Source organism: Pristis pectinata, chromosome 7 (genome assembly GCF_009764475.1).
Source record: "Pristis pectinata isolate sPriPec2 chromosome 7, sPriPec2.1.pri, whole genome shotgun sequence".
NCBI lineage: Eukaryota > Metazoa > Chordata > Chondrichthyes > Rhinopristiformes > Pristidae > Pristis > Pristis pectinata.
The window spans coordinates 31944872-31972091 of NC_067411.1; the positions used below are offsets into that span (position 1 = coordinate 31944872).

At 39.3% G+C, this 27220-nt stretch overlaps 1 protein-coding gene across 2 annotated transcripts in view; it reads right to left on the reverse strand.

Moving 5' to 3' along the window:
* Positions 1 to 1209: 1209 nt before the first annotated feature.
* The window catches only part of LOC127572788 (endoplasmic reticulum metallopeptidase 1), a 33443-nt gene continuing 7432 nt past the window's right edge, over positions 1210 to 27220 (reverse strand). The window contains exons 5-15 of one of the 2 annotated variants that reach the window (XM_052020408.1): positions 26951 to 27097; positions 25505 to 25597; positions 23357 to 23569; positions 20626 to 20846; positions 17361 to 17535; positions 11337 to 11527; positions 9645 to 9797; positions 6693 to 6892; positions 6231 to 6346; positions 5129 to 5292; positions 1210 to 3699 (exon numbers count right to left, since the gene is read on the reverse strand). In XM_052020408.1, coding sequence (XP_051876368.1) covers positions 3535 to 3699; positions 5129 to 5292; positions 6231 to 6346; positions 6693 to 6892; positions 9645 to 9797; positions 11337 to 11527; positions 17361 to 17535; positions 20626 to 20846; positions 23357 to 23569; positions 25505 to 25597; positions 26951 to 27097 — 1838 coding nt within the window. In that variant the 3' untranslated portion in view covers positions 1210 to 3534. Of the gene's footprint in view, positions 3700 to 5128; positions 5293 to 6230; positions 6347 to 6692; positions 6893 to 9644; positions 9798 to 11336; positions 11528 to 17360; positions 17539 to 20625; positions 20847 to 23356; positions 23570 to 25504; positions 25598 to 26950; positions 27098 to 27220 lie in introns of both variants that reach the window. The other variant, XM_052020407.1, reaches the window with a different exon arrangement.

The window sequence follows — 27220 nt, forward strand, 5'->3', positions numbered from 1 at the left end:
CAAAATGTATTTCATCACTTAACCAGTCAGCAAAACATACAGTAGTTCTTCATATACTTCCAACCCCAACTTGAAATGAGCAGGTAAGAAATCTGCATCTCATTGCAAGCAGAAAGGCTTTTTCCACACAAAACTTGTAATAAGAATGCTTTAAAATTCAACCAATACATTGATCACATAGCAATATAAAAATCCACAAAAGATAAACACTTCCAATACATGCCAGTTTCTACCTGCTACCCAAGATCCACAAACCTAACTGGTAGGCCCATTGTTTCTGCCTGCCTCTGCCCTCGTATCTCTACTCTATTTTGTCTCCCTTGCCCCAGCCCCTTCTCACCTACATCTGTGACACTTTGCTTGCTCTATCCCTTCAACTTTCAGTTCCCTGGCCCTGACCACCTCATTTTCACTACGGACGTCAAGTTCCTGTACACTTCCATCCGCCATCAGGAAGGCCTTGAGGCTCTCCACTTCTTTCACGACAACAAACCAGTTCCCCTCCACAGCCAACCTCCTCCATCCAACAGAACTGGTACTCACCCTCAACAACTTCTCTCTTGGCTCTTCCCACTTTCTCCAAGACAAAGTTGTAGCCGTGGGCCCCAGCTATGCCTGCCTTTTCATTGGCTACGTGGAACAGTCCATGTTTCAAGCCTACACCAGTAACGCTCCAACTCTTTCTCCACTACACTGATGACTGCATTGGTGCTGCTTCCTGCACCCCTATTGAACTCATCAATTTCATCAACTTTGCTTCCAATTTCCAACCTGCCCTCAAATTTACTTGGTCTGTCTCTGACACCTCTCTTCCTGTTCTTGATCTCTCTGCCTCCATCTCTGGAGACACCTTAATTAGACCTCTTCCCACCCTATCACTTGTAAGGATGCTATTCCCTTCTCTTGGTGTCTCCTCCTCTGCTGCATCTGTTCCCATGATGAGGCTTTCCATTCAAGGATATCTGAGATATCCTCCTTTTTCAGCAAACAGGGTTTTCCTTCCACCACCATCAGTGCTCCCCTCACTCACCTCCATTTCCTGTATGCCCTCACCCCATTTTCTTCCCCCAAGACATAACAGGGATAAGGTTCCCCTTGTTGTCATCTACCACCCCACGAGCCTCCACATCCAACTCATCATTCTCCACAACTTCTAACTCCAACCAGATCCCACCACCAGGCACATTTTCTCCCCCACAGGGATTGCCCTCTCCACTGATCACCCTCCAGGCACTTAACCCTGCAACCATGCAAAGTGCTACACCTGCACCCATACCTCCTCCCTCACCACCATTTAGGGCCCCAGCCAGTCCTTCCAGATGAGGCAGTGCTTCACCTGTGAAGCAGAGGGTGTCATTTATTGCATCTGGTGCTCCCGGTGCAGTAGCCTCTACATTAGTGAGACCCGCCACAGATTGGGTGACTACTTTGTCAAGCACCTTCGCTCCACAACAGCCAGGATCTCCCAGTGGCAAACCACTTCATTCCACTTCCCATTCTCATACTGACATGTCTAACCACGGCCTCCTCTCCTGCCACTTTGAGGCCAGATGCAGGTTGGAGGAGCAACACCTCATATTCTGTCTTGGTATCTCCAACCTGATGCCATAAACATTCATTTCTCTAACTTCCAGTAACTACTTCTCAGTTTTCACTCATTCTTGTGGCCCCCTCATGACTCACCTATTCACCTCCCTCTGGTTCCCCAGCTTCACTCTCCTATTCAATTAGTCCTCCTTCAGCCCTTTGCCTCTTCCACCTATCACAACCCTGCTTCTCACATCATTCCCTTTCATCCACCTAGATTCACCTGCCAGCTTGTGCTCCTCCCCCTCCCCTTTTATTTTAGCTTCTGCCCTCTTTCTCCAGTCCTGATGAAGGGTCTGGCCCTGAAGGGTTGACTATTTATTTCCTTCCATAGATACTGCCTGACCTGCTGAGTTCTTCCAGGATTGTGCATATGTTGTTCTAATACATACCACTCAGGTTTTAGAAAAGCTTGTATGCACTTTACTGTTTCTTTTGCACTGTTGACCTCATGCTTACATAAATTTGTCAAGATTTCAGTCATCTCAAAAGCTACAACTATTTACTCGGGCTACAGTTTTTTGATTCCACACTACAGTAAAGTCACAACAGTGCAAATTAAATAGTGGCTTTCAAAATTATGGGTTCTCCAACTGTTTTCAATACTTTTATTTTTTTTAAATATTCAATGACACACCATAGCTTCCTGAATAATCAGTATCCACGCAATAATTAAATTCATTTGTTTATATAGATTGAAATCAAGTAAATACCAGCTCAAATAGTTTGAACAGTTGCAATGCAGATGCTTAAAATCATGGCATCAAAGAAACAATTACCAGTTAGTCATTTGCACTTAATCTAACCCCAGAAGTTTTTGTTCATGTACTTCAGTTTTGCCAGTGCAAAAAAAAATCAAATTAATAACTTCATTGCCTCTAATGTAAACAATGCTCAGTATAAAACAGTAAACAGCATTTCATCAAGGAACTCCTTGCAACATCTTGGCAAGTGAAACATGAATTGAAAAACTGGTGCATATACACTTGGTTTTAAAATGGATTGTTAAATTCTTAACAAAATCAATACGGTTTCACACCATACATGGATCCAAATATACTAACTGTCTGGTGTTAAGAATATCCATTCTGATGGAACACTTAGTCAAATTCATCAGCTGCAATTGAATAATTATTTATTCCTCTTCCCAAGGAGTGCAAAAGACACAGGAAGAATGGGTATTGTGAACTTTTAGAATTGCTTTGAGTGTCAAATTTTAAATGCCAGGAGCATCAACAAGTAGCACATGATTCAAGTATTAACACCATCTTCAGCAGTATCCCTTATTCCTGTGAACACTTAAAATTAAGACATCTGACAACCAAGGGAAAGGTTAATGTCCCTTGGAACAACTTAAATATTCTGAGTGCATTATTTGATTCAAGAGGTTCTTGCATTACAAATCCTCTCCACCTTTGAAATGTAAAGGTTTAAGGCTTAGTTATATCACAGTAATATTGCTTTAACCCTAGATTTCAATTCAAAAGGTATTCATTTCGTAACATAACCAAGGACAGGCATTTAACAACAAAATACTTCATGTCTTCGTACACTACTGCATCTCAGGTCTTTTACTTCAAAAGTAACTTTCACAAATAACTCCTTGCAACCAATTAGAAATTTAAGAGACCAGCTATGGAGAAAGCATCCCGGTCTTCCAGGCGAAGCACATTCGATGAACACACTACTGTCACCATGTCGAGTAGACCTGTGATTTTTTTTTTTAAATCTTAGGTCCGGGGAATTCCCAGCAACATTTTGAAGCTTCACTTAAATCAATCTTCCCTTTATTCCAAAACATTAGTCATCAAATTTAATAATTATTGACATTTTATGGTCTCTTGTGTTCAAGATATTTCATTGCCCTTGCAGGGAAGGTGCTGCAGCAAGGGGTATATTGTGTGAGGATATTTTCCGTCTCTTACCCAGGTTAGCCATACTAGAGTTTCAGAGGACAAATGAGTCGTACGTACTGGTCCAGCTGGATATGAAACACCATTCCGGAAATCTCTTTTCCAGAGCAATCAGTTCTCTTGTCCTTTGTTCTTCCCCAAATAGATAATGAGAAGCTACAGCAATAACAACCATCTCATCAGGTGTAGGGTCCAGAGTCTAAAACAAAAACAAAGGACATTCATACAGAGGTTATGAAATTATTCATTTTTATCCACTGTTGACCAAAACAACAGGAAAAAATTCATTAAGAAACTCCATAGGCTCAGATTCAGAACATGAGAGAAGCAGTGCATCATCTAGGCCCAAGATGTTCAGCCATTCACCTTGCTCTAAACAGCTGGAAAATACAAACCCTGTTTTATTCCCCACTCTCAATTTGGGCATTGGAATACAGCTTTGGACTAAATCTTTGCTGGACTTCCTCCAGGCCCACATGTCCTTCCTCAGGTGTGATAACCAGAACTGCTCACATTGGTTTGGGTGAGATTCACCCAGCCTTTGAACAGTGGTATATCTACTACCACTGCCATATCTCACATCCTAAACTAGCCTTCCAGATATAAAAAGCAGCTATTCATAGGCCATTTTATTATTTTCTTGACCTGCCCTCAGCATTCGAATTACAAGCATACAAACTAGGAACAGGAATCGGCTACTCGGGTCCTCAAGCCTACCTCTCCATTTAGGAAGGTCACAGCCAATCTGATTTCAACCTCAACCCCATATTTCTGTTTACCCATAGTAACTTTCACCCTCTGATTTAAACAAAAAAAAAACATACAAGGACACTGCTTCCACTGCCCTTTAAGGAAGAGAATTCCAAAGGCTCATGACCCTCGAAGAGACTAGGTGAATTTTTTTTCACTTAAATGTACAATCTCTTATTTTTTTTTAAAACAGCGATGCCTAGTTCTAGTTTCACCAACAAGATGAAACCTCCTCTCCACATCTACCCTATCAGGACCACTCTGGATCTTATACATTTCATCAGGTCCCGTCACAGGTCCAGCAGAAACAATCCATCCTCAAGACCATCTGGACATTCCAGGAGTTGGGCTAACAAACCTCCAAACTGTTCCCAATGCATTAACATCCTTAAAAAAGACAACCAATGCTGTACACAGAATTGCAAGTTCAGAGCCAGGACTGGGGGAGAAGTTTGGCCCAGTGGGTGAGGAGATGAGAGCAGGGGGCAGAGGCAACAAAGTGAATGATCACAATGTAAGTAACTAAGTCCACAAGCTCCTGATTGGAGAAGGCAAGAGAAAATGGTTTAAGTCCATTTGCCGCACAGAAAAGCAACCAAGGAAGAAATGCAGACATGATTATGAGTATTCAATGAACTGTAATTTCAAACAAAATAAAACTCCAATTTATATTAAAAGCTCACTGATCTCAGTTTAAAATTCACTTTCTGAAATAATTCTGATCCATAGACATATCATGGCTCATCTCAATCAATGCAGTCAGATTAATATCATTGCCTGCAGTCACAGGACATTTGAATCCTACACTTTCACGAATTTTCCTTTTAAATTAATACTACAAGATAAAGCAGAGTGCCTACTAGAATAAACAGTTTTACCTGGATCTCCAACCAAAATTGCCATGGGGGAGCCTGTAGTCCATGGGAATAGAAGAAAAAATAATCTCCGTCAATGCTGTATAAAGAACTCGCATCCCCAACAGACGACCTGGTTATGGAAGAACCTTCACGTGGCCGAATGTACAGTGTCATGTGACTGGGACCTGTGCAAAGAGGTAAATCAGATGTGGAGAGAAATCAACTACAATACCCAATTCTTTCTAAAATAAAAAAATATTTAACACAAAAACACCTTCTTTAGAACTCTCTTGCAACTTGCTTTGAATGAGGCAGATTTGCAGTTGAACAGCAATATCAACCACTCAATGCAACACTTCATGCACCATTTTGAGTAGTGAAGGAAATGTATGAGATACAACCTTATAAAAGTGCATACTTAATAACAAAAGATGAACAGAAATGAAAGCAGATGTGGCTTCAGATTTTTCATATAAGCAATGCAATGGTAATATACAAAGCTTCCATTTATCAGCTTTATCTTATTTTCAAAATTATTCTTATTTTTAATATTTTGATAACATTTTCAAAGGTGCAAAATGCAGTACAGAAATTAGCCATCAGGTGGTAGTGTAGAGCAAGCTAAAATCAATGTAAAGGTATCTTAATACCATCACAATTATGCAAATATTAAAATACAATAATCAGTTAAGTGATCCAACGATTATTTCATGGAAAACACTGTCCAGGATCACACACAGTTTAACTAGTTCATGCTATAAGTATTATAGCACACTAACAATGTACACAGCAGAACCAAAGTGAAAGCCCAGGTATTATATGGCAAACTCAAGCATCGAGCAAATTAGGGGGCACCAAAAAGCTATTTTAAAATCAAAAGCAAAAACATGTGGCTTCTGTAAAGTTAAAATAAAAAACAGGAAATACTGGAAATAATGAGGAAAAACAGTTAACGTTTTGGAACAATGGGCCTAAATCATTCTCATATTGTAAATGATGGTTCTTTTATTGATGTTGATATTTTTATTTAATGCAGAACCTGTAATCCATCGAAGGCAACAGCTTTTAGATTTAGATTAGTTAGAATGCACTTTATGGAGAAATTAAAATTTAATTGTCATACCGTCCACCTCAAAGGTCATATTTACGGACTGTGAAGGCAACTTGTATTTGGATATCAGTTTTAAAGCAACAGGTGTCCTGATTGGAAGTTCCAAAGCTGGCAGATACCAGTTTTTCCTAGAAAACAGTAAAAACTAGTGAATAAACTTAGAAACTTTTTTTTAAACAAAGTAACATTAACTGATGGAGTTATCAGAAATAATACTGCAATGGAATTGTTGCCTTCTCTGTGAAAAGCAGACTGGTCTCAGAGTGCACAATATACATTTCACTCCTGTACCATGATCTGACGCAAAATCAAAGGAAGCTTCCAATCATGAAATGCCTGCCCCAACCCACAGTTAATCTCCTGGCAATGAGTAATTTTGGACAAATAGTGGCAAGCAGAGCTGCCAGACCCAAGAAGGGTCAATGTTTTCAAGAAAGAAGTGGAAACAAGCTGGGAGGAGAGCAAATTCCTCACCTGATAAAACCATGAACAGGTAAATACCAAGGGAATCCACAAAAAGGTGCGTTCTCACAGGGACTCCTCACTGTATCATTGATTTCAGGTATATGTGGAGTAACATGGGACATCAGGGTGTAATCAAAGCCATTAATCCATATGCCAGAATCTTTCTTGACTATTTCTCCATTAAGATTGTGAAATGTTCGTGTTGTATGCTGAAGTAGAAAAAGGAAGAGAAATCAGCACTTTTTCCCTCCACAATATGCCTACGGGTATGTCAAAATCCTCCAGTTTTCACAGCAAGTACCGTATTATGTCACAGATAAAAGCACATTTCCCTAAATTTCACCTTCAAAGCCTTTTCTCGCTATCAACCCGATTTTTCCATTTTAATTTGGATGAAGTAAAATTCACGTATTTACCTCAAATTTGTGCTAATAAGCAAGTTGCACCTGCAGAATTTGCTGGTCAATTTTCACAACTGGCACCTTGTTTTCAGTGTCCCAGTTATTTAAGAACTTGATGGATTTGCACATTAATTAAAAGGGACTTACATTTCTCTCGGACCGTTACAAATGCTCTCAGATTGCCTCAACGCAGTCTACAGCCAATAAATTACTTTCTGAAGTCAATATTGCAACAAAAGAAACACGGCCATTACTTTATACACAACAAACTCCCACAAACAGCACTGTTGTACTAATCACATCATCTGTTAATTGCCTTTGAACTCAGCATGATACAAGAGCTCGAGTTCCCTGTATCAAATGTGTACTCCACTGTCAACCAACCTCTCTTGCACAGAAAGGGAACCATTTAAAATTTTTTATCTCATTCCTAATGTAGTAAATTGTTGTTAGAGACTTCAAAAAAAAATCAATGCTGTCTGGCTTTCCCTTTATATCTTTCTGCAACTAGTTTATTTTTTTTATCCTTTTAAGTATTAATCTCATTAGTTATGTAGAAAACCAGTTACTCTCCCCCTTCACCTATATCCCAGATGTGCAGTTGTTATTGCTAAGCAATTATCAGCTCTCACAGCAACTTGCAAGACCAAAGCAGATGATCAAAGCAAAAAATCTTTCAGCTAACTGGGCATTCCTTTCTCAGAAAAAATCTGAGCAAAGTATAAAATATATGATAACAATACCTCACTCCCTCAATAAGCTGAATTGTTAAACATAGGACCTGTACGATTAGTTTAAAGTTAGATCCTATTACCTTAGACACAAGGCCCAACTTCCATCTAATACTCCCAACAGCAAACAAAAATAAAGCTGCTGATGAAAATCTGCAATACAGCATGAAATGTTGGGAACACTCAGCAGGTCAGGCAGCATCTGTGCAAAGAGAAATGGTGTTAATGTTGCAGGTGAGACCCTTTCTCAGAATGGTCTCACTTGGTCACTCTCTCTCAGGAAAAAATAAAGTGGGAAGGTTTTGTCTTCATTCCCTCGCATTACTTTAGTGAAGTAAATCATCCACTCTTTGTAGATTTTCATCCATTCAGGACTGGTTTAAAAAAAAACTCCACCTGATTACCAAGATGATGATGAAGATGAAAATTTATCCAGTAACACCCACTATTGCACAGATTTTGTTCATCACTCCAAGGTCTCCATGAAGTAGGAAAGAGTCCACCAATGCTCCTATCACAAATTCGATCTTATTCACCCCAGTGCTGCATGCCCAATACAAGCCATTCTGTGCTGCCATTTTAAACTGTTGTGGCTCAATAAAGTTCCAAGCTCCCAATTCACCCCAGACCCGACATCTAAAGAGGTTTAAAGTGGAAATAGGAGTAAATCCAAAGTTGGGAGCACATCTCTACAAGATGCTGAAATAATTCAATTTCCTACCCGAGACAAGCCGCCACTTCCCAAATCCAACTTGCCCCATCAAGCCTACTGAGCCCAACACACTGGGTACCAACAAGATTATCTTTCCAGATTCACTGCAGGTCCAGGTTGTCTCAAACACAATTCAAAACTTGAAGTTTAAATCTCTTTGAAGGATCATATCAACATTACTTTAACATGTATTTTTCATACGTGACTGGTGCCACCATCTCCCCTTGAGAAGAGCCACCTCCTTGAACCACTGTAATCCTTCTGATGGAGGTACTTCCACTAAGATGTTGGCTAGAGAGTTTCAGGATTTAGACCCATCGATGAAGGACCAGCAATATGGTTGCCAGTCAGGGTAGTGTGCGGAACCTGCAGCCTGTTACCCTTGTCCTTTGGTGGAAGAGGCAACAGGTGGGAGGTACTGGAAGTATCCAAAGCACTTGTATGCCAACAGCCACAAATAATTTCATGGATCATACAGAATAAACTATGATCAGGTGTTTAAGGTTTAATTCCCACTGATAACTACATTTCTGGATTTAGTGATTTATTAATTTCTCCAAGATGAAATGCTGTAACAATTATGTTGCAGTACCCAATGTAGAGTTAAGAACTGGTCATTTCTACTTGGTGTTTGTGTCTTACTGAATGTCTGCCCGGCCTCAATAAGCACCTTCAGGTCAGAGGCAGGAGGAACAAGACTTCAAATCCCACCCCACACACAAGCTCCAAATGTATCGCCCACAGTCCAGCATAGCGCCAAGGGACTGCAGCACTGTCAGAGATACTGTATCTTGGGTGAAACCACATCTGCGCTTTCAGATGGTGGTAAAAATATCCCACGTCACTTTTCTTGAAGAACAGCAGGAATGTTCTCAAAATCTTATTTATAAAACTAACAAAAAAGAAAAAGTAAAATCAGAGCAATACTGTTTGTAGCCCTGTTGTAATAAGCAAATTGGTTACGATACAAGATTCTAGACTTCAGAAATACCTCTCACTGTGAAGATTTGCAGTGTCCTGAGATTGAAAAAGACTCTACATAAAATACAAGTCACCCTTCTTTGTGGCTTTTAGTAGAACTAGCAAACTCTGCTGCAGTTATCTGAGTACCTCTTACCTGCAGGAAGACTCGCTTGGGATGTGGACTAGTAGGGTCAGCTGAATACGGAAAAAACACTCCACTACACACAAGGGAGGCAGAACCCAGAAACACAATCCCCAAACTCAGCAGGGTCCATTTGGTACTGCGGCACAGGTAAATCAGGCTCACCTAGGGAAGACATCTTGAGAGTAAATAGCTGAAAACAGAAGACAGAACATCTTTGCTGAGCATGTGGGGACTGTCAGGTTTATAAAAGCAGGGGTCCGCACCAATTCTGAGAGAGGCTGTCAGCAGCAATACTCTAACTGCACACAAAGCCCGAAGCACAGGCAAGTCTGTGGTAAAGGATTAGATCGGGGCGGGTTGGTGGGGGAAAATAAAAAGGGATTGGATGGGGTTTGAACTCACTAAGCTTGGGGGCACTGTGGACATCAGCAGTAAAAGGGCTATGGCTGGAGCAAATCACTAACAGAAACTGGGATATCCTACTTGAAATAAGTTGGACACGTCACACTCCTCTGCAGGTCCCAAGACTCAGAATAAAAATCAAAGAATGCATTATGGACACACTAGGTTTTCCATAGAATTCCAACGACAAAGCATTCAGAAACATGACACCATCTGACAGAATTTAATGGCCTGGTAATCCAAATGGGCAAGTTGTTACCTCTCATCTAATCCTTTCTTTAAGGATTAGGTTAGAGATAACAACTTGCCCAATTCCCCAACCTGGATAATTTGCCAGCACACAGTGATACTGGGGAAGGGCACAACTGGGCAGATGGGCGATGCTCTAATCTAAAAATATTCTGCATGAACTCACTTCCTAAGCAGAAGAGGACGTCTGGATGGACCAGGGGGTTCCCATCACACCTCACCCAATAGTGGAAATTGCATTCAATTTTATGCCTTAATAAAAAAATATATATATATTGGTCAGTTTTGTAACTTACAATTTGTTTTTTGTGATTAAAGTCATGAACTCAAATGAAGGTTGGAAGAAAACTAGAGAAGGATGAGCAATGAATCATGCTATGAAGCTCCCTCTCTAAAAATTGGAATAGCAAGCATTTATTTGGAGAACACTATGAACATCTCTGCTAACACATCACCAATGCATTTGATAAGGTAGGCAAGAACTCACAGGATTGCAGATAAAATTATAATGTTTAAAAGGCATTTGTACAGATACTTGGGTAGGAAAGGCATAGAGGGATACAAGCTTAATGCGGGCAAACAGGATTAGCATAGGTAGATATCATGGTCAGCTTGGATGAGGTGGGACAACAAGCCATTTCTGTGCTGTATGATTCTATTATTTAAATAACAATTTTTGGATAAGGAGAGGGGAGTTGAAGCAAATTGGGATGAGGCACATGCAAAACAAAGATGACATAAATCTGGAACAGCCTACTTCCAGCTGGTAAAATTCAACGTAATGTCATGTAACAATCTATTTTATTTCTCAACCAGCAGCTTACACTGCACAGCAGTGAAAATACAAAGATGAGCTTACAGATGTGAAGTACAGTCTAACCAGAACTTCAACAGCTGCAAAACAGACACAACTCAAAACCTTAAGACATAACTGTGCCTTTAAGAAATGTTAATAATAATTTTCATTTTAGTTCAGCAAAACATGAAATTTTTTTTGTTTTGCCTTTTTAAACCTTCACAGCTTAAAACTAATATAATATGATCACTTACAAAATAAGCTGTTAGAATAATTGTGCATGCTGCAATGATAGAAGCCAGTACAATATCTGGAGGTATCTCAGTCCCACTTCGACCAAGGATGGGTGTGAACATTTCAAATGCAGCCCAAAATAGATATATGGTCAAAAGATGAGGAATAGACAGGCCCAGCAAATAAACTGCCGTCAGCTTCAGTGTAGGACCTAGGTCAAAAAGAAATAAATAGAAAACCAAAAGACATTTCAAATATACCACAGATTACATTAGTGGGGGGGTTGTTTTTTCTTTAAATATAGTTTCTTGCAATTTCTAAATACCATCACACACTGCTTACTTCAGCATTTCAAAGATACATAGGAATTCTTTCCACTTTAGGAGGAAAAGTTAGAAAATAAAGGAAAAACCAAGGGAGAAAAGACGCACGCACTCAAAATTAAATCAACAAGGCAAAAATACACCTGGATAAATGGAATGATTTTACTCATCCCAATATTCAAACCTGACAGAAATCTTCAACGTACTTAGGAAGGGAAAAAAAAACAAAAACCACATACAAAAGTGAATGGCATACAAGAAATGCTTAATTATGATGCAATTATGCTTTTACTTACTAAATGTTGTTTCACATCATAAATATGCAATGTAATTCCTAACAGAACTACTATGATAGTTTGCATCAGAGGTGGAATCTAAAAGCAGAACTCAAATTATTCAGGTAAAAGCACCAGTCAGGAAAAACTGAATACATTTGACAATGTAGATACAAGTGCTAAACATATTGGCAACAGTTGCATGATACTTACAAACCAATACAATAAAGTTACCCTGCTTTAATGACATGAAGTACCACTACCTTACACATTTCTCAGCATCAAGCATCACTATACAAGGTACAGATCAACTACAGAAGAATAAAAACACACAGTTCCAAAAATTTTAATGTCAGAATGCAAGCCATGGTGGACCAGTGTCACAGTTTGCAAAGCTTACATCAGTCATTCCGTAAGCTCACCAGGTAGCACCGACTTCTAGGCACCTGTGCGATGCAAACAGATTGCAACAAAGACAAATGTAGTTGTTAGACCTTCTACAGGATTCATGGAAACAAAATCTCATTCAATCCACCAACCAAGGAATATATCCCAGCCTCTCTATTTTTTCAAATTCATGTGTTTCATGTCATCTTAATCATGGTTCTGTTGAAAAAGTTGTTCAGAGCCCGCTTGCTCCATCAACCCACGTTGTGTTCAGTTGCCTAATCACAGAATCATAGGGTTATACAGCACAGAAACAGGCCCAACTCCTCCTTGCTGAACAAGGTGCATTCCTGAGCTAGTCCAATTTCCCTGCATTTGGCCCATATGCTTCTAAACCTTTCCTATCCATGTACCCGTTTAAATGTATTTTAAACTTTGTTATTATACTCACTTCTACCACTTCCTCGGGTCTCCTTAAAATCTTTCCCCTCTCAACTTAAACCTATGGCCTCTAGTTTAAGACTCCCCTACCATACGAAGACGACTAGGATCATCCACCTTATCTATGCTCCTTATGATTTATAAACCTTTAAAGGTCACCCCTCAGCCTCCCTTCACTCCAGGGAGAACAGTCCCAGCCTTATAACTCAAGCCCTCCAATGCAGGCAACATCCTTGTGAAACACTTCTGCACCCTCTCTAATATAATCACGTCCTTCCTATTGACGAACAGAACTGCGCACAATATTCCAAGTGTGGCCACACCAACATCCTATAAGGTTGTAATCTGGTATCTCAACTCGTGTACTCAAAGTCCCAATCCTGAAAGGCACCCTAAATCCCTACAGTGCTCGAAGCGAGTTTGACAGCAATACATTGTACTTTCTTTAAGTAATCTGGTGTCGCAGGGCCGGTTGCTTTACCCTGAGCAGCACACTTCTAGTCACATTCACTATAAACTCCCTTCGCCCTCAAACAGAGTCACCTAGATGTATCCCCTGATTTCACTCCTTAACACTCAAGCAATAAATTTAAGTTTCATGTCCCCCATATTCTGGATTCGCGAGAATGTAGAACTTGCTTTTGAAATGACTGAAGCAAACTAGATGCTTATAAAGAGGAAAATAGATGAGTTACGAGAGAAGTAATAAAAGAGCAGGCCGAGGCAATATGAGGCATAACAAATGGGAATACAGGCAACACCGCAGAGTAGTTGTACTTATTGGCTAGTTTCTATAGCTCTATGCAAACAAAATCCTATTCCAGACGGTATTTGAAATAACAATGCCGCATTGTACTTAGTAGGTCCTTTGTTCTTTGCTGAAAAGATGGGCTCATCCCCAATGTTTCAGATCTCGAAACAAGTAGTAATGCTGTGCATCACAGGACCATGTTCATTCCCTTTCTGAAACAAGTGAGATTTTTAAGATAGAAGATCACCAAATTTGACAGCTCAGATTAATTACACATACCACCTCAGCCATACCCAATCTCATTAAAAGTTTGGTGCACTGAAATGCGCTTTGCAGTGCATGGAATTTTACATAGCCTTCACTAAAAAACACAGAGCACTTAAAGAGGCACATATCCACTATGTGATTTACATATCTGGTATACTTGAGAATTTTGGGATGAAGGTCAGTCATTCATCATGTGCAAAACATCTCCCATTTATATAATGGCTGGAAAATATTCCAAGTAACTTCAGAGTTGGGATTAGATCTGAGAAGGAAGAAAGGAAGGAAGGAAGGAAGATTAGAGCAAGTGGCAAAATAAATGCCTTCAAACGGTTAGATTTTAATGAATCTTTTGAAAGTGGAAGGATTGCACTAGTATGTGGAGGAGTCTACAGAGGGAATTATGGAATGCACTGGCCAAAACAGCTGAAGGATAAGTTACCAGTTATGTTTTTTTGTGTCATGTAAATTATGTATAATTTATGTTAATTTAAGTTTGTTAATTTATGTTTGCAATGTACTGTGTTGCTGCTGCACAAAGCGAATTTTCACCGCGTGTATGCAAGCCTGTGACAATAAACTTGAACTTAACATGCACAGGCCTCATCAGGAAGACACTGGGATGGATGTGGATGCAAAGGCAGAGAGGAAACAGGACCATAGGGAAACCAGAGCAAGGGATTTTGAAACTGCTGCACCATGACCAATTAAGCCATCTTATTTTACTGGCCTATATTTGGTATCTGCAAGGATATCAAATACAGGCCAGTAAAATAAGATGGAGACTACAAGGTTCTAAATGAGTTGCATTTCATATTAGAAGTAGTTCCAGAAGCTAGCTAGTTGGTCTTCATAAAATCGATGGGGAGACGAAGGTATAAATGAGTACAAGCCTTTTGAGGGGTATTTGGGAACCCTTGCATTACATTTTTGGGTCCTAGCTGTGTCGCCAACAAGTTCATTTTCCAAATCCACTACAGTCTATAATTAAATGGAACTTAGCAAGCAAGTCTTTAGAATTTACATTTCATAAATTAAACAGGTACCAAGTGAAAACAAGTATTTGTGTGCAGTATTACTATTGTGAATTAACAGGAGGTTAACACTGGCCTCATCACCCACCTCAGAACCCTCAAAACAGAGTTGAAGTTAGCCTCGATTGAGGGTCTGGCAAAGGACAATTAGCCATACAAAAGGGATACAAAATATCATTAATTTCCAGAATCAGAATTATCACTGACTTGTACATTGTGAAATTTTGTGGCAACAGTACAGTGCAAAGATACAAAATTACTATAAATTACAAAAATAAATAAATAGTGCAAAAAAAGGACTAACAAAGTAGTGTTCATGGACTATTCAGAAAGCTGATGGCAGAGGGGAAGAAGCTTAATTTAAACTTACTTATATTAGTGAAAAGTGGCAATTAAACAGCAACATTTTATTGTATACCCTTCAAATAGTTTGTATTCATGAAAATGGGATGATAGAGTATCACCAACTCACCAAGCCATACCCAATTAAAACTAACCAGCCAATCAAAACTTTTCAAAAATTCTTAACTACTCAAAAACAAAAATCACTAGTTTTTCTGGTTCAATGCTGGAAACAGAAGTTTATACCCGTAAGAAGGAAAAAAAATTGTATACGAAAGGGTCACAGGTTGTGTCCAATTAACTGTTCAAAAAAAAACAAAGTGTATCTATGGGAGTTGGTACAGGTTAAATCTTCAGCCTCATTAGAAAAGTGAACGGTGACATAAACAACAACTCATTCTGGTCCAAGTGAGAACAAAAGTGTAGCTGAAGCAGTCCAAGACTAAAGCTGAAGAAAATGAAAAACAATCCTCTCCCTTCTTGGGGGTTACACACAGTTAACAGACCACAGAGGATATTCAAATTTAAACATCATCATTTCTGTTAAGAAATTATTTCAAGGGCAGGATTCCTAAAACAATACACTGACTTTTACTTCATAACCGGAAAATAAAATTGCATCCAAATAGGAGTATTGAAGTTCTTTTCCCTTGTACAGTTCAACCCCACATAGAAATTCCTTACTAAGAGATAAACTGATTGCAAATAGACAGCAGTAATGCAATGTTTTGTTCATTATATTCCATACAGAATCTCTCCCAATCTCAGCCACACTAACTAATGGAATGCTGACATCAGTTAAGAGGGTGAGGGGGTGATCTGACAAGGGTATATAAAATTATGAGAGGCATAGCTAGGATAGTCAGATTCTTTTCCCCACGTTAGGGGTATCAAAAGCAAGAGGGTAGAGGTTTCAGGAGAGAGGAAGGAGTTTTAAAGCGGATTTGAAGAGAATGTGTGCAATTTCTTAAAAATCTTTTATGGTTGATATCTGGAACTCACTGCCAGAGGTGGTGGAGTCAGATATAAAAATCACTGGACTTCAGAGACATTAAGACAAGTACTTGAATAGGCAAGACATAGAAGAATACAGACTTAATGCAGGCAAGTGGGATTGGTACAAGTGGGCAAAAAGATCAGAATGGAAGTGGCGGGCCAAAGGGCCCATTTCTGTGCTGTTTGACTTTATGAGAGCTGCTGTATAGAGGAATCCTCACAAGGAATATTCTGCAGAATGGATGGAAGCAAAGACAGCATTGAAAAGATGGCAAAGCCAAATTTTATAATTGAAAGAAATGGATGGAAACACTTAAAAGATATTTAAATACAGTTTCATTTCTTAGAAAATGAGGACTAGCTTTCTTTTCCAATATAGGTTAACAACACAATGACAATTTGTCATGTATTACTAAATTCCTAGCCAAGTTTGATCAGACTTTGGGAAATAGCACTGAACAGCTGAAAAGCCATAGGTGCAAAAAGAAATGTCTTTGGTACATTCTGGTAAACCAAGAGCCAAAATAAATTTATTGAATGTTTCTGATGAAGTACCTAGCACAATTTTGGATGCAGTTACAAGAGACTGAATGATTTTCAATAATTTAATGCAGAATCTGACAGCTCAAGGACAATTAGCATCTAGTGATCAATCACATTCGGTGAGTTACTGCAGGATACTGATTCAAGAACTGTTTTTGTGCTTCAGAGACATTACTAACTAGATGGTGAAAAAAATAAAAATCACTGAAATTGTCTAACAAAAACCACATTTCAAATTTGATCATGCACAAAGCTTACAATAGTGCAGCCAATGTGACAGGAAACAACTGAATTCAGGCAGCTCTTCAACAGAATCCATATTTTTCTTTATGCAATGCATATACTGGATTTATCTACTATTCATTATTCATTAATTAATACCATTATCTTCAATTACTGTACAATATATAACACTGCATAACAAAAGTGGGATCAAAGTTTTCATTCAACTCTATTCAATGCCTGATGCACAATGATCAGTGCAGCTCACTTATGTATGCCCTCTTACTAGGAGTTCAAAAGGCTTCCAAGTATTATCAAGCAGAGAGTTGAGAATTTTTTGTAACACAAAAGATAATTAAGTAGCAAGATACACAAAGTGAAAAATGTGGTCAAGGTATTTCTTCGATTATTGTGGTGTATTTATTTATTTACTAATATGCACAAGAATATAAATGTGGAAGTTTACCTTTTTGTTTCAGCTCTCTGCCAATCAATAACTTCACAAGCAAAGGAAAAGCCACCCACAATCCCGGTACATAAGCAGAGCACAGGTCTCGTTGGGTAAAGTAAATTAAAATGCAGCACCAGATCGTTAGCGAAACATCAAAATATAATTCCGACAGGTAGACCTTGTTCACGTTCTTCTGTGCACAAACAAAAAAGTATATCAGTTAAGTAACAAATATCACAGGTTCTGGTGTGTTTTTGTTTTAAAAAAGAGCTTATTCTTTATAAAAAATTAAAAATTCACAGAACTACCATGCATTACTTTTACAAGACAGAGCTGACACAGAGACTGATCACCCTCCATAAAAGAGGAGAGTCTCCTCCCCCACTACCCTCTTCCCATAAAAGCAGTTTTACTTCATGCAGTAGAAATTTACTGCAGTACTGTAATACTGTGTCAAACAGGACAAATTGGGAAAACCTTTTTTTAATTTTTTTCATTTTTCAGGATACGAGTGTAGCTGGCAAGGTCTGCATTTAATGCCCATCCTTAAGTGTTCTCAAGAACCAACTACAACTCAATGGCTTCCTTGACCATTTCAGAGGGCATTTAAGAGTTAACAACATAGAGTGGGTCTGCAGTCACATACAGGCCAGATAAGGACACAGACTTCCTCACCCGAGGGGCATTAGTGAAGTAGATGGGTGTTCACGATAGTTCAGAAGGTTTTGTGGCCATTGTTCTTAGACAAGTCGTTCTTGTTCCAAATTTGAGATTACAAACTGAATTTAAATTCCACAGCAGCCCTGATGACATTTGAACTCAAGTCTCTGGATTGTCAGTCCAGGCCTCTGCAAGTGTAGTGTAGTGTAGCAATTAGCATAACACTATTACAGTGCCAGCAACCCGGGTTCAATTCTGCCGCTGTCCGTAAGGACGTTTGTACGTTCTCCCCGTGTCTGTGTGGGTTTCCTCCAGGTGCTCCGGGTTCCTCCCACATTCCAAAGATGTGAAGGTTTGGAGCTGTGGGCATGCTACGTTGGCAAAGACACTTGCGGGCTGCCCCCAGCACATTCTCAGTAATGCAAAAAGACATATCACTGCGTGTTTCGATGTACATGTGACTAATAAATAAATATCTTATCAGTAACTTAATTGCCACGCCACCAGAGTTAATTTAAAAATGAAGCTTATTCCCTATGTGAACAGGTAGAAATAGGGATAAATGCGGCTTTGCTAGAAATAACTGCAAGGTAAAATTTCTTTAAACAAACAGTGGACAACATGGCAATGCTAATAGATTAACTGGGCAAACCCAACTTAGTTACAGGACAGATCAGTGAAGTCAAAGCTCTCAGGTTTCAATGCAATCCAAGTATGGCACATGTGATTCTAATAAACTACCACAATATGACTAATCCTTTACAAAAAGCCTGACAAAGACCCTGTAGCAAGTTATGAATAGACCACAAAGTACAGAGTCCACATCAGAGTCATACAACACAGAAACAGGCCCTTCGGCCCACCACATCCTTGCTGACCTTTTTTTGCCCACATTAGGACACAATCTCTTTCTATACCTTGCCTATTTAAGTATCTGAATGCCTCTTAAACATGATGAATGTATCAGATTCCACCACCTCCTCTGGCAGCGGGTTCCAGATATCAACCGCTCTCCACGTAACAAAAACATACCCCACAGATCCCCTTTAAAACTCTTTCCTCTCACCTTAAACCTCTGCCCTCTTGTTTTTGATACCTCTACCATAGGAAAAAGATTTTGACTATCCACCTTATGAGACTCATGATATTTTATCAGGTCATCCTTCAGCTTCCTTCACTCCAGGGAAAACAAGCCCAGCCTATCCAATCTCTCCCCATAACTGAAGTCCTTCAATCCAAGCAACATCCTGGTGAATTTCCTCTGCACCCTCTCCAGTGTAACCACACATCCCTCAAATGAAGAGCCCAGACCTTGCTTAATAAAGAGATTATACAAGGAAGGAGCGTAATATTTATCCGAGCCAAAAACTAATTCATTAAAGGAACGATACAAGAAAATTTAGCATTGTTAGCCATAGTCAAACACAAATATTATTTAACACGAAAAGCGAGAGAAACTCAATGGGTCAGGCAGCACCTATGGCAGTGTAGCGGTTAGCGTAACACTTTACAGCACCAGCGACCCGGGTTCAATTCTGGCCACTGTCTGTAAGGAGTTCGTACGTTCTCCCCGTGTTTGCGTGGGTTTCCTCCGGGTGCTCCGGTTTCCTCCCACATTCCAAAGACGTACAGGTTAGGAAGTTGTGAGCATGCTATGTTGGCGCCAGAAACGTGGCGACACTTGCGGGCTGCCCGCAGAACACTATGCAAAAGATTCATTTTACTGTGTATTTCAATGTACATGTGACTAATAAAAATATCTTAAAATGGACAGTCCACATTTTGGTTAAAGACTCCTCATCTGTACAATTATTATTTATGTTGAAACAATATCTTTTGTTACAGCCAAATGCAAAGAAATAGACTGGTATGATTGAATAAGCCCTTATGGTGCTGAAATATCTAAGAGAAGTCATTGAGTGTTGTAGGACAATAGTCGTAGTCAGTGTACATTACTCCCGAGGGAAAAGTAACTGGACTAAGAAGTATTGTTGTTCTCATAACCCAGACCTCTAGTAGTAGGGATTATCCTTGTTGTTCTTTATAGTAGCTTCAGTACATGAATTGCTCCCTTGTGTATTGATCACTAGAAACACACCCCAGCCAGAATGCATTTCTCATACAGAGTTACAATCAATTTGCAGAGAACAGTTCTGGTCAGGTTATGCTCATTTAGTCAGGAACCTACAGTTTATTCTTTGGAAGCTCACTAGCACGGAACTGAAAACTCTGTCAAAGTCATGTTACAGACAATGTTTGTCAAAGGAAATTTCATCTTTTTTTTCCCTTTCTCTTTCCACATCTAACCACTAAAACATCAAGAAGCCACGAGAGACTTGAACAAGCAGTACACTACAATCAACCTGCAAAATTGCTACTGCTTTTTCAGCCAGAGGCTTGAAGAGGGTGGGGTTAAGCAAAAATAAATTATTGGTGAGGCATTAAATACAAAACAGCTCTAAGTGCACCCCTCCCCACCTCTGTAGCCGCCTCACACCCCTTCACATCTCCATAACCCCCTCCATGTCTCCGTAATCCCCAACAACCCTCCTCATCTCCATAACTGCCTACAGTCTCTATACTTACCCCTCCCCAAAACAAAAGCCATCAGTATACTTACTCCATAGTAAAGATTTTTGGCCAGTGTATGAATCAGCAGGAGCTTCATGAGGGCTATGGAGCCATACAAGATGACGGAAACATAGAAGTGGCTGTACCAAGACATGGAGTGTCCAGTTAGGGACACAAATACTGCCACAATGAGGATGGTCACAAAGATGATAAACCAGCATATTATTGTGATGCCAATTCCATAAAGTAGATCACTCCTATAGTGAGAGCCTGCAAATAATCACACCAGTTAACACTATAGAATAAACAAGAAGATAACCAAAAGGCATTTTAGAATCCAATATTAATAACAATGACATGCATTTATGCAACACCTTTAAGGTGGTAGAGAAAAAAAAAATCGAGTCAAGAAGAGACACAGCACAGAAACAGGCCCTTCAGCCTACGAAGTCCATGCCAACCATCAACCACCCATTCAGACTAATCGCATTTTATTCTCCTCACATTCTCATCAACTCCACCCAGATTCTACCACTCACCTACACAGTCACAGGGAGAACATGCAAACTGCACACATACAGCATCCAAGGTCAGGATTGAACCCAGGTCTCTGGCACTGTGAGGCAGCCACTCCACTAACTGCGCCATAGTGCAACAGAAGTTTTCAGGCAAAATGCAACACGGCAAGAAAGGACAATCTGGACCAATGAGCATGTCCCAAGGAGTAACTTAAATGGGGACCAATGAGAATCCCAGGGGTTGGGACCTAGGTAGCTGAAAACCGTGCCTTATGGTGGAGTGCTGAAAATCATTGGAGATTTTCAAGAGAGTTGTTGGGCACAAGTTGATTACAGAAATAGGAAGGAGCTGAGTTGTGGAAAAATTAGGGCAAGTTGAGAAAATCAAAAATCAAGTTGTAGCCAGACCAGGATTCAGTGTAGATCAGGCAACACATGTGAATGGGATCAGTGCAAAAATCAGGATAGCGAAAGCAGAAATTTAGATGACTGCAATGTTTACCATCCATTTTCTGTCCTTGTTATTATTCCATAGGATACTCTCACACAGCACGTCTCAGCAATCTACAAGGTTGCAACCAAGCCCATTCTTGGCCTTGCCTCAAAGACCCTTAAGTGACTTTTTTTTAAAACTGTGAATCATCAGATATTGATGTTGGGGCACTGGCAAATGTTCACTTCCCACTTTAACACAAAGCCACAGCACTGAAATTGGTTAGAATCAGTTAATTCAGTACATACCAGGCAACCCCTGGTCTGTTATAACTCAAAACTTCCCCAGGAATATTTTCTACTACTATTCCACACAACCTCCCATTGTACCAAAATATTAATATTTCTAATTTATAAAAATGTGGTTAAATTTAGACATCAGATATCCTAAATATATTTGAGAATGGGTGTCCTTCTTAAAAAAAATATGCATCTAAATAAGAGTTTGAATTTATCATCAAAACCCAAATCTTCATTTTCACTCAGCCTATAACTAAACACTGGACATAGCCATAAACGTTTTTAAACTGAGAAATGAGCAATTCTATGTATTTTCTACAGTATCTCTTCACATCAAGGAACTGTCGTACTGATTGAAAACATTTCTACGAGATACACTCTAAGGATAACCTGCTTTGGTGATTATCTTAGTAATGTTACCTTCGCAATCATGAACTCCCCTTAAGGAAAAATTGTATTTATTAATTATATTTATTGCTTCATCAATTCTTTCAAAATGTGTCAAAGTCCTTCATATACAACATGTTACTTTGGGATGTTTTAATTACCTACATTTTACCAGCAAACAAAGCATCCACTTTGCCCAGAAGATCAACATCACCAAGTTCAAACAATTCAGTGGTGTTAGTTGAGAAGAAATGTTGGGTGACAGTACAATAACAGAAACTCCTTCCCAAGGTGTAATGTGGGATCTTTGAAAATTCAACTGAAACACTTGGAGATTCCTTTTAAAGTTTCAAATGAAGGACTATACTATGTAAACTTAAGTTAACTACCAAGATTATATGTTCAAGTCATGTAATGAGGTTTGAACCTTCTGCCCTACAGGAAGTACGACCAAAGTCAAACTGTGGGATGAGCCTATTGCTTTTTGGTAAACACCGATATGTTACTTTACGGCACATGTTACTTTACCCCCTTGGTATACTCCGACAGTGCTTCTCCCCTTCCCACTCTTCAACCCACACAACCAAGAAGGACAAGGGCAACAGTTGCAATGGAACACCATCACTTGCAATTTCTCCTTCAAGTCACACACCACTCTGACTTGGAAACATATCGCCGGTCCTGCAATGTTATTGTGACCCGGGTTCAATTCCGGCCACTATCTATGAGGAGTTTGTATATTCTCCCAGCGTCTGTGTGGGTTTCCTCCGGGTGCTCCGGTTTCCTCCCACATTCCAAAGACGTATGGGTTAGGAAGTTGTGGGCATGCTATGATGGCGCTGGAAGCGTGGCAACACTTGCGGGCTGCCCCCAGAACACTCTACGCAAAAGAAGCATTTCACTTTATGTTTCGATGTACATGTGACTAATAAAGAGATCTTATCTTATTGGGTTTAAATCCTACAACCTGACTCAACAGTACTGTGAGAGCACTTTCACCAGAAAGACTGTAGCAGTTCAAGAACTTAGCTCACCATTCCCAAAAGCAGTTGGAAATGGGTAACAAATGCAGCCTTCTCAAAAGGTGCCCAGATCTCAAAGGAAGAAAATAAAACACTTATGACCATTAGAAGTTTGACTTACCATAACTTTTTGATAGGGAGAACTTTCTTCCCAGGTAGAGAACAGTTGCTACAGCAACCAGACAGTTTATTATCGTACCAATCCGTTTTGGATAGGCCACAACAAACAATCCAAGCACATCAAAAAACACCACAGATCCATGACGATACTGTGTTGAGTCAGCCAACTCCTCTGACGTTGCCAAGTACTGCAGTACAGCTAATATATTATCACCTACAAATAACACAGGACATTTTAGAATAAAGGCTTCAAAAAACTTTACATCCACATTCTAATTTATCATGGGTGACAAAAAAAACATCTACTTGTTTAACAAACTTTTGACTGCAGAAAACCAGTGTGTGCAAACCAGGCTCAAGAAATCAGGTGATTAATTACTTGGCCTCATTTTGCAGCTACTAATGAGATAAAAATGGAAGAGAAAAAAAGCTAAAGGTTAAAGACAAATATCAAATTATTAAATAGCAACTCTCTGTAAACTGGCGTGAATGCACAGCACTTTTTTGTTTTAAAAATGTTTCCCTTTTTAACAGTTTGGGCTAGTAGACAAGTTTACCCCATGCTAAAAATGAAATAGAATGGACATTCTCCCTGTGACTGTGTTGGTTTCCTATGGAGGCTCTGGTTTCCTCCCACATCCCAATGATGTGCAGGTTGGTAGGTTAATTGCCCACTGTAAATTGTATGGGTGAGTGGTAAAATCTGAGGGATTGAAAGGAAATATGGGGAGAATAAAATGGGATCAGTATACATGGATGCTTGATGGTTGGCGCAGACTTAGTGGGCCGAAGAGCCCAATTCCATGCTCTTGACACTCCAATCATTAACACTGACCTCCTTTATTGGTAGTTACCTTTAAACTTTAGCAGCACAATTTATAACAAGTTTACTAAGTAACCTCCAGTTGTAATAATATCTAGTCATCTCACACCTGAAGTTTGGTCTTTGAAGAATGACCGGCCTTTCTCCAAGAAGTGCACAGGTCATCTTTTGACTTCTGGAACCTGACTTTGATCCAAATATAACCCAACCAATGCTGAAAGACTACTGGCAGTAAAGTTCTCGTATTAGGGAATGCCATAAAACAAGCACAAGTCACATAATCAGGGCAGAATAGACTAGCTTTTTATATACACACAGTGTCATTGTGGTTGGCCCGAGTGCTTGGGACAAAGTGTGAATAAGATGTTCCTACCCTGGCAGGAGAACTCGAAGAACCAAAAATCAAAGCAATATAAATCTGCTGACTACAACACAAATACTTGCAAGCAGTTTTTTCTTAAACAAAGTAAAAAATTCAAATACTTTTGCAATCTGAGAAAATGTTGCTTTTGTGGCAATGAACGTTATTCTCTTCTGCATGCGGTGTCACAAGTGAAAAATCAAATGATTTTTTTAAAAAATTACTACAATCAGTAGATTCGTAGGGAGATACAGCACTGAAGCAGATCCTCAAGTCTGTGCTGGCTATTAATCACCCATTTATACTAATCCTACATTAATCCCATCAGCTCCTTGGATTCTACTGTTCACCTACACACTCGGAGCAATTTGCAGAGGCACTGCAATAGTGCAAGTTAATAGTGCAGCATTTCTCAGCTATTATATAAAGGAAATACATTATTTACAATTTACATTGCCATTAGCTGAAGTCTATGACCTCAGAAATAGCAAGAGCTCAGTTAGAGGGCAAGCAACACGAGAAATTTCACAATATTGAACACAGTTAGGTTTGTCACCAAACAGCGATAGAACAGTGTCTTTTAAAATTTTATACACACATGATAGTATGCCATGGAAAGTGATGCAGGGCAAAAAAAAATCATAGCAGTGGATAGCTATTTGCAGAATTACAAAGAAATGTTAAGCATTTCCAAACAGCCAATGCAGGTACAATCCAGCATTCTGCACTGTTAAACCTTACACTAGTCCATGAATACATAGGGGCCCAATGAACCCCTCAAACCTCAATTTGAAAGTGTCCATTTGTACAACGCAGAATGGAACCAAATGCAACACTTTTCCCACAGATCAACTGCAGCTAATGGAATGATAAATAAGCAATTATCATTAGTTAGTTTTGAAAAGCTTGATTAATAAAAAGGTTACATAAAGTTCTTCTTATTCTAGAAGTCACATAATACTGACCAGCCCTCTGAATGGAGTCTAAATGGATTCGATCTGCTGTGTCATATTTTGTATGGTAGATGTAACCATTTTCAATGAAAGCCAAATCTATTCCTGAAAAAGAAAACACACAATTATTTGGTCTCAAGAAAATTACAGATACAGTATCTGTTGGATTAAGAAAAACACAAAACAGAAACCTAAAGTACAATCTATCAAAAGGTTTTGTTCATCAGGTTTTGGCTCATGGTACAGTAGTCAGACCTTGTACTATTGCCGTTTTGCTTCTTGTTATCTGGGCAATTCTTTTCATATACAATGGACAAGAACAGAAACTGCATTACAGAGTGAAATAGTTGAAACCTTAAGTTTCAGTTCCATAACAACTCTGGACGCACAGGTAGACATTACAAACCTATTGAATTAAAGCAACAGTAAGAAAGGGGATAGCAGAACCTCAATCATCTGCTGCTGATAGGCACGTAGACTGAAACATGAACAGGCAGGGAATGAAGGGATGTAGACCATGTGCAGGCAGATGTGCAGTTTAAATTGGAAGTCTGGTTGACACAGACATCATGAGCCGAAGAGCCGTTCTTGTGCTGTATAGGCCGTCTCTGGGTTAAAAACGTCCAACTTGTGGACACCCCTACATATGAACGAGCTCATCTAATTAAACATTATTAAATTCAAAATTCTGACATATGTACATAGGTTTGTTTCTATGAATGGCAGAACTAGTTTCTTCTCTCTCTCCACTTTCAGTAATTGCTCTTTCTTATCAGTCTTATGTGCTTTTGATACCATCCATTACAATACTGGGGTTACTATATGAAGTGATTTCTGTCTATTTTCTGACTTATGGACAAAATCAACTTATGGATGTCTGTAAAAAATGGAACCCGTTTGTTACCCAGGGACAGCCTGTACTGGTCTATGCTCCATTTATTTACAGTATTTGTCATTGTAAAAAAGAGAGGAAGAAATTAGTCCATTATGAGAAGCACACAAGTTGCAACCTTTTCTTTTCAATTCACGGTACTGATTGGGGCAAAGGCCATGACATTTTTTATGTCAATAAGCCAGCATTTTTCATAGTTCCAGGTAATTTTACTCTCCTATAAACAGCATGCACCTTCAAAGTCTTTTTTGGACAACTATCAGGTGCATAACACTAATCCCAATCATAAACATCTGGATTTACATTCTCCCTATAGAAGACCACCAAGCTTCCACTCACAACAGCTCAGACCAAGAATCAATCACAATTGGAAGCCAAAACCACAGCTTTCCATTTCCCAATATTCAGTTCAATTCCCCTAATTGCAAACCACAGCCTGACTCCTCAATTCAACAATGTGCATTTAAAAGATGTATTTGTGACGTCAGTCTGAAAGATTAAATTTTTACAAATCCAGCAATATCTAGCCCAAACTGTAATGAGAAATCACCAAAGAAACACCATACCTGGAACATTGCCATAGTCCCGATAGATTCGAAAATCTGTGTCAGAAGGAATGATCCCACTCTGAAATACTTCCTGACCAACAACAGATGCAAAAGGATGTTTAGCTGCACGAGCATAAGCCTGAACCAACCAAGGATTTTCTGGACCTTCAGGGGATGAAATGCAGAATAACAGAATGTCAACGAAAACAGGTCATTTCAGCAAGCAATCAGCATTGAAATAAGACCATAAGACATAGAAGCAGAATTAGGCCATTCAGTCCATCGAGT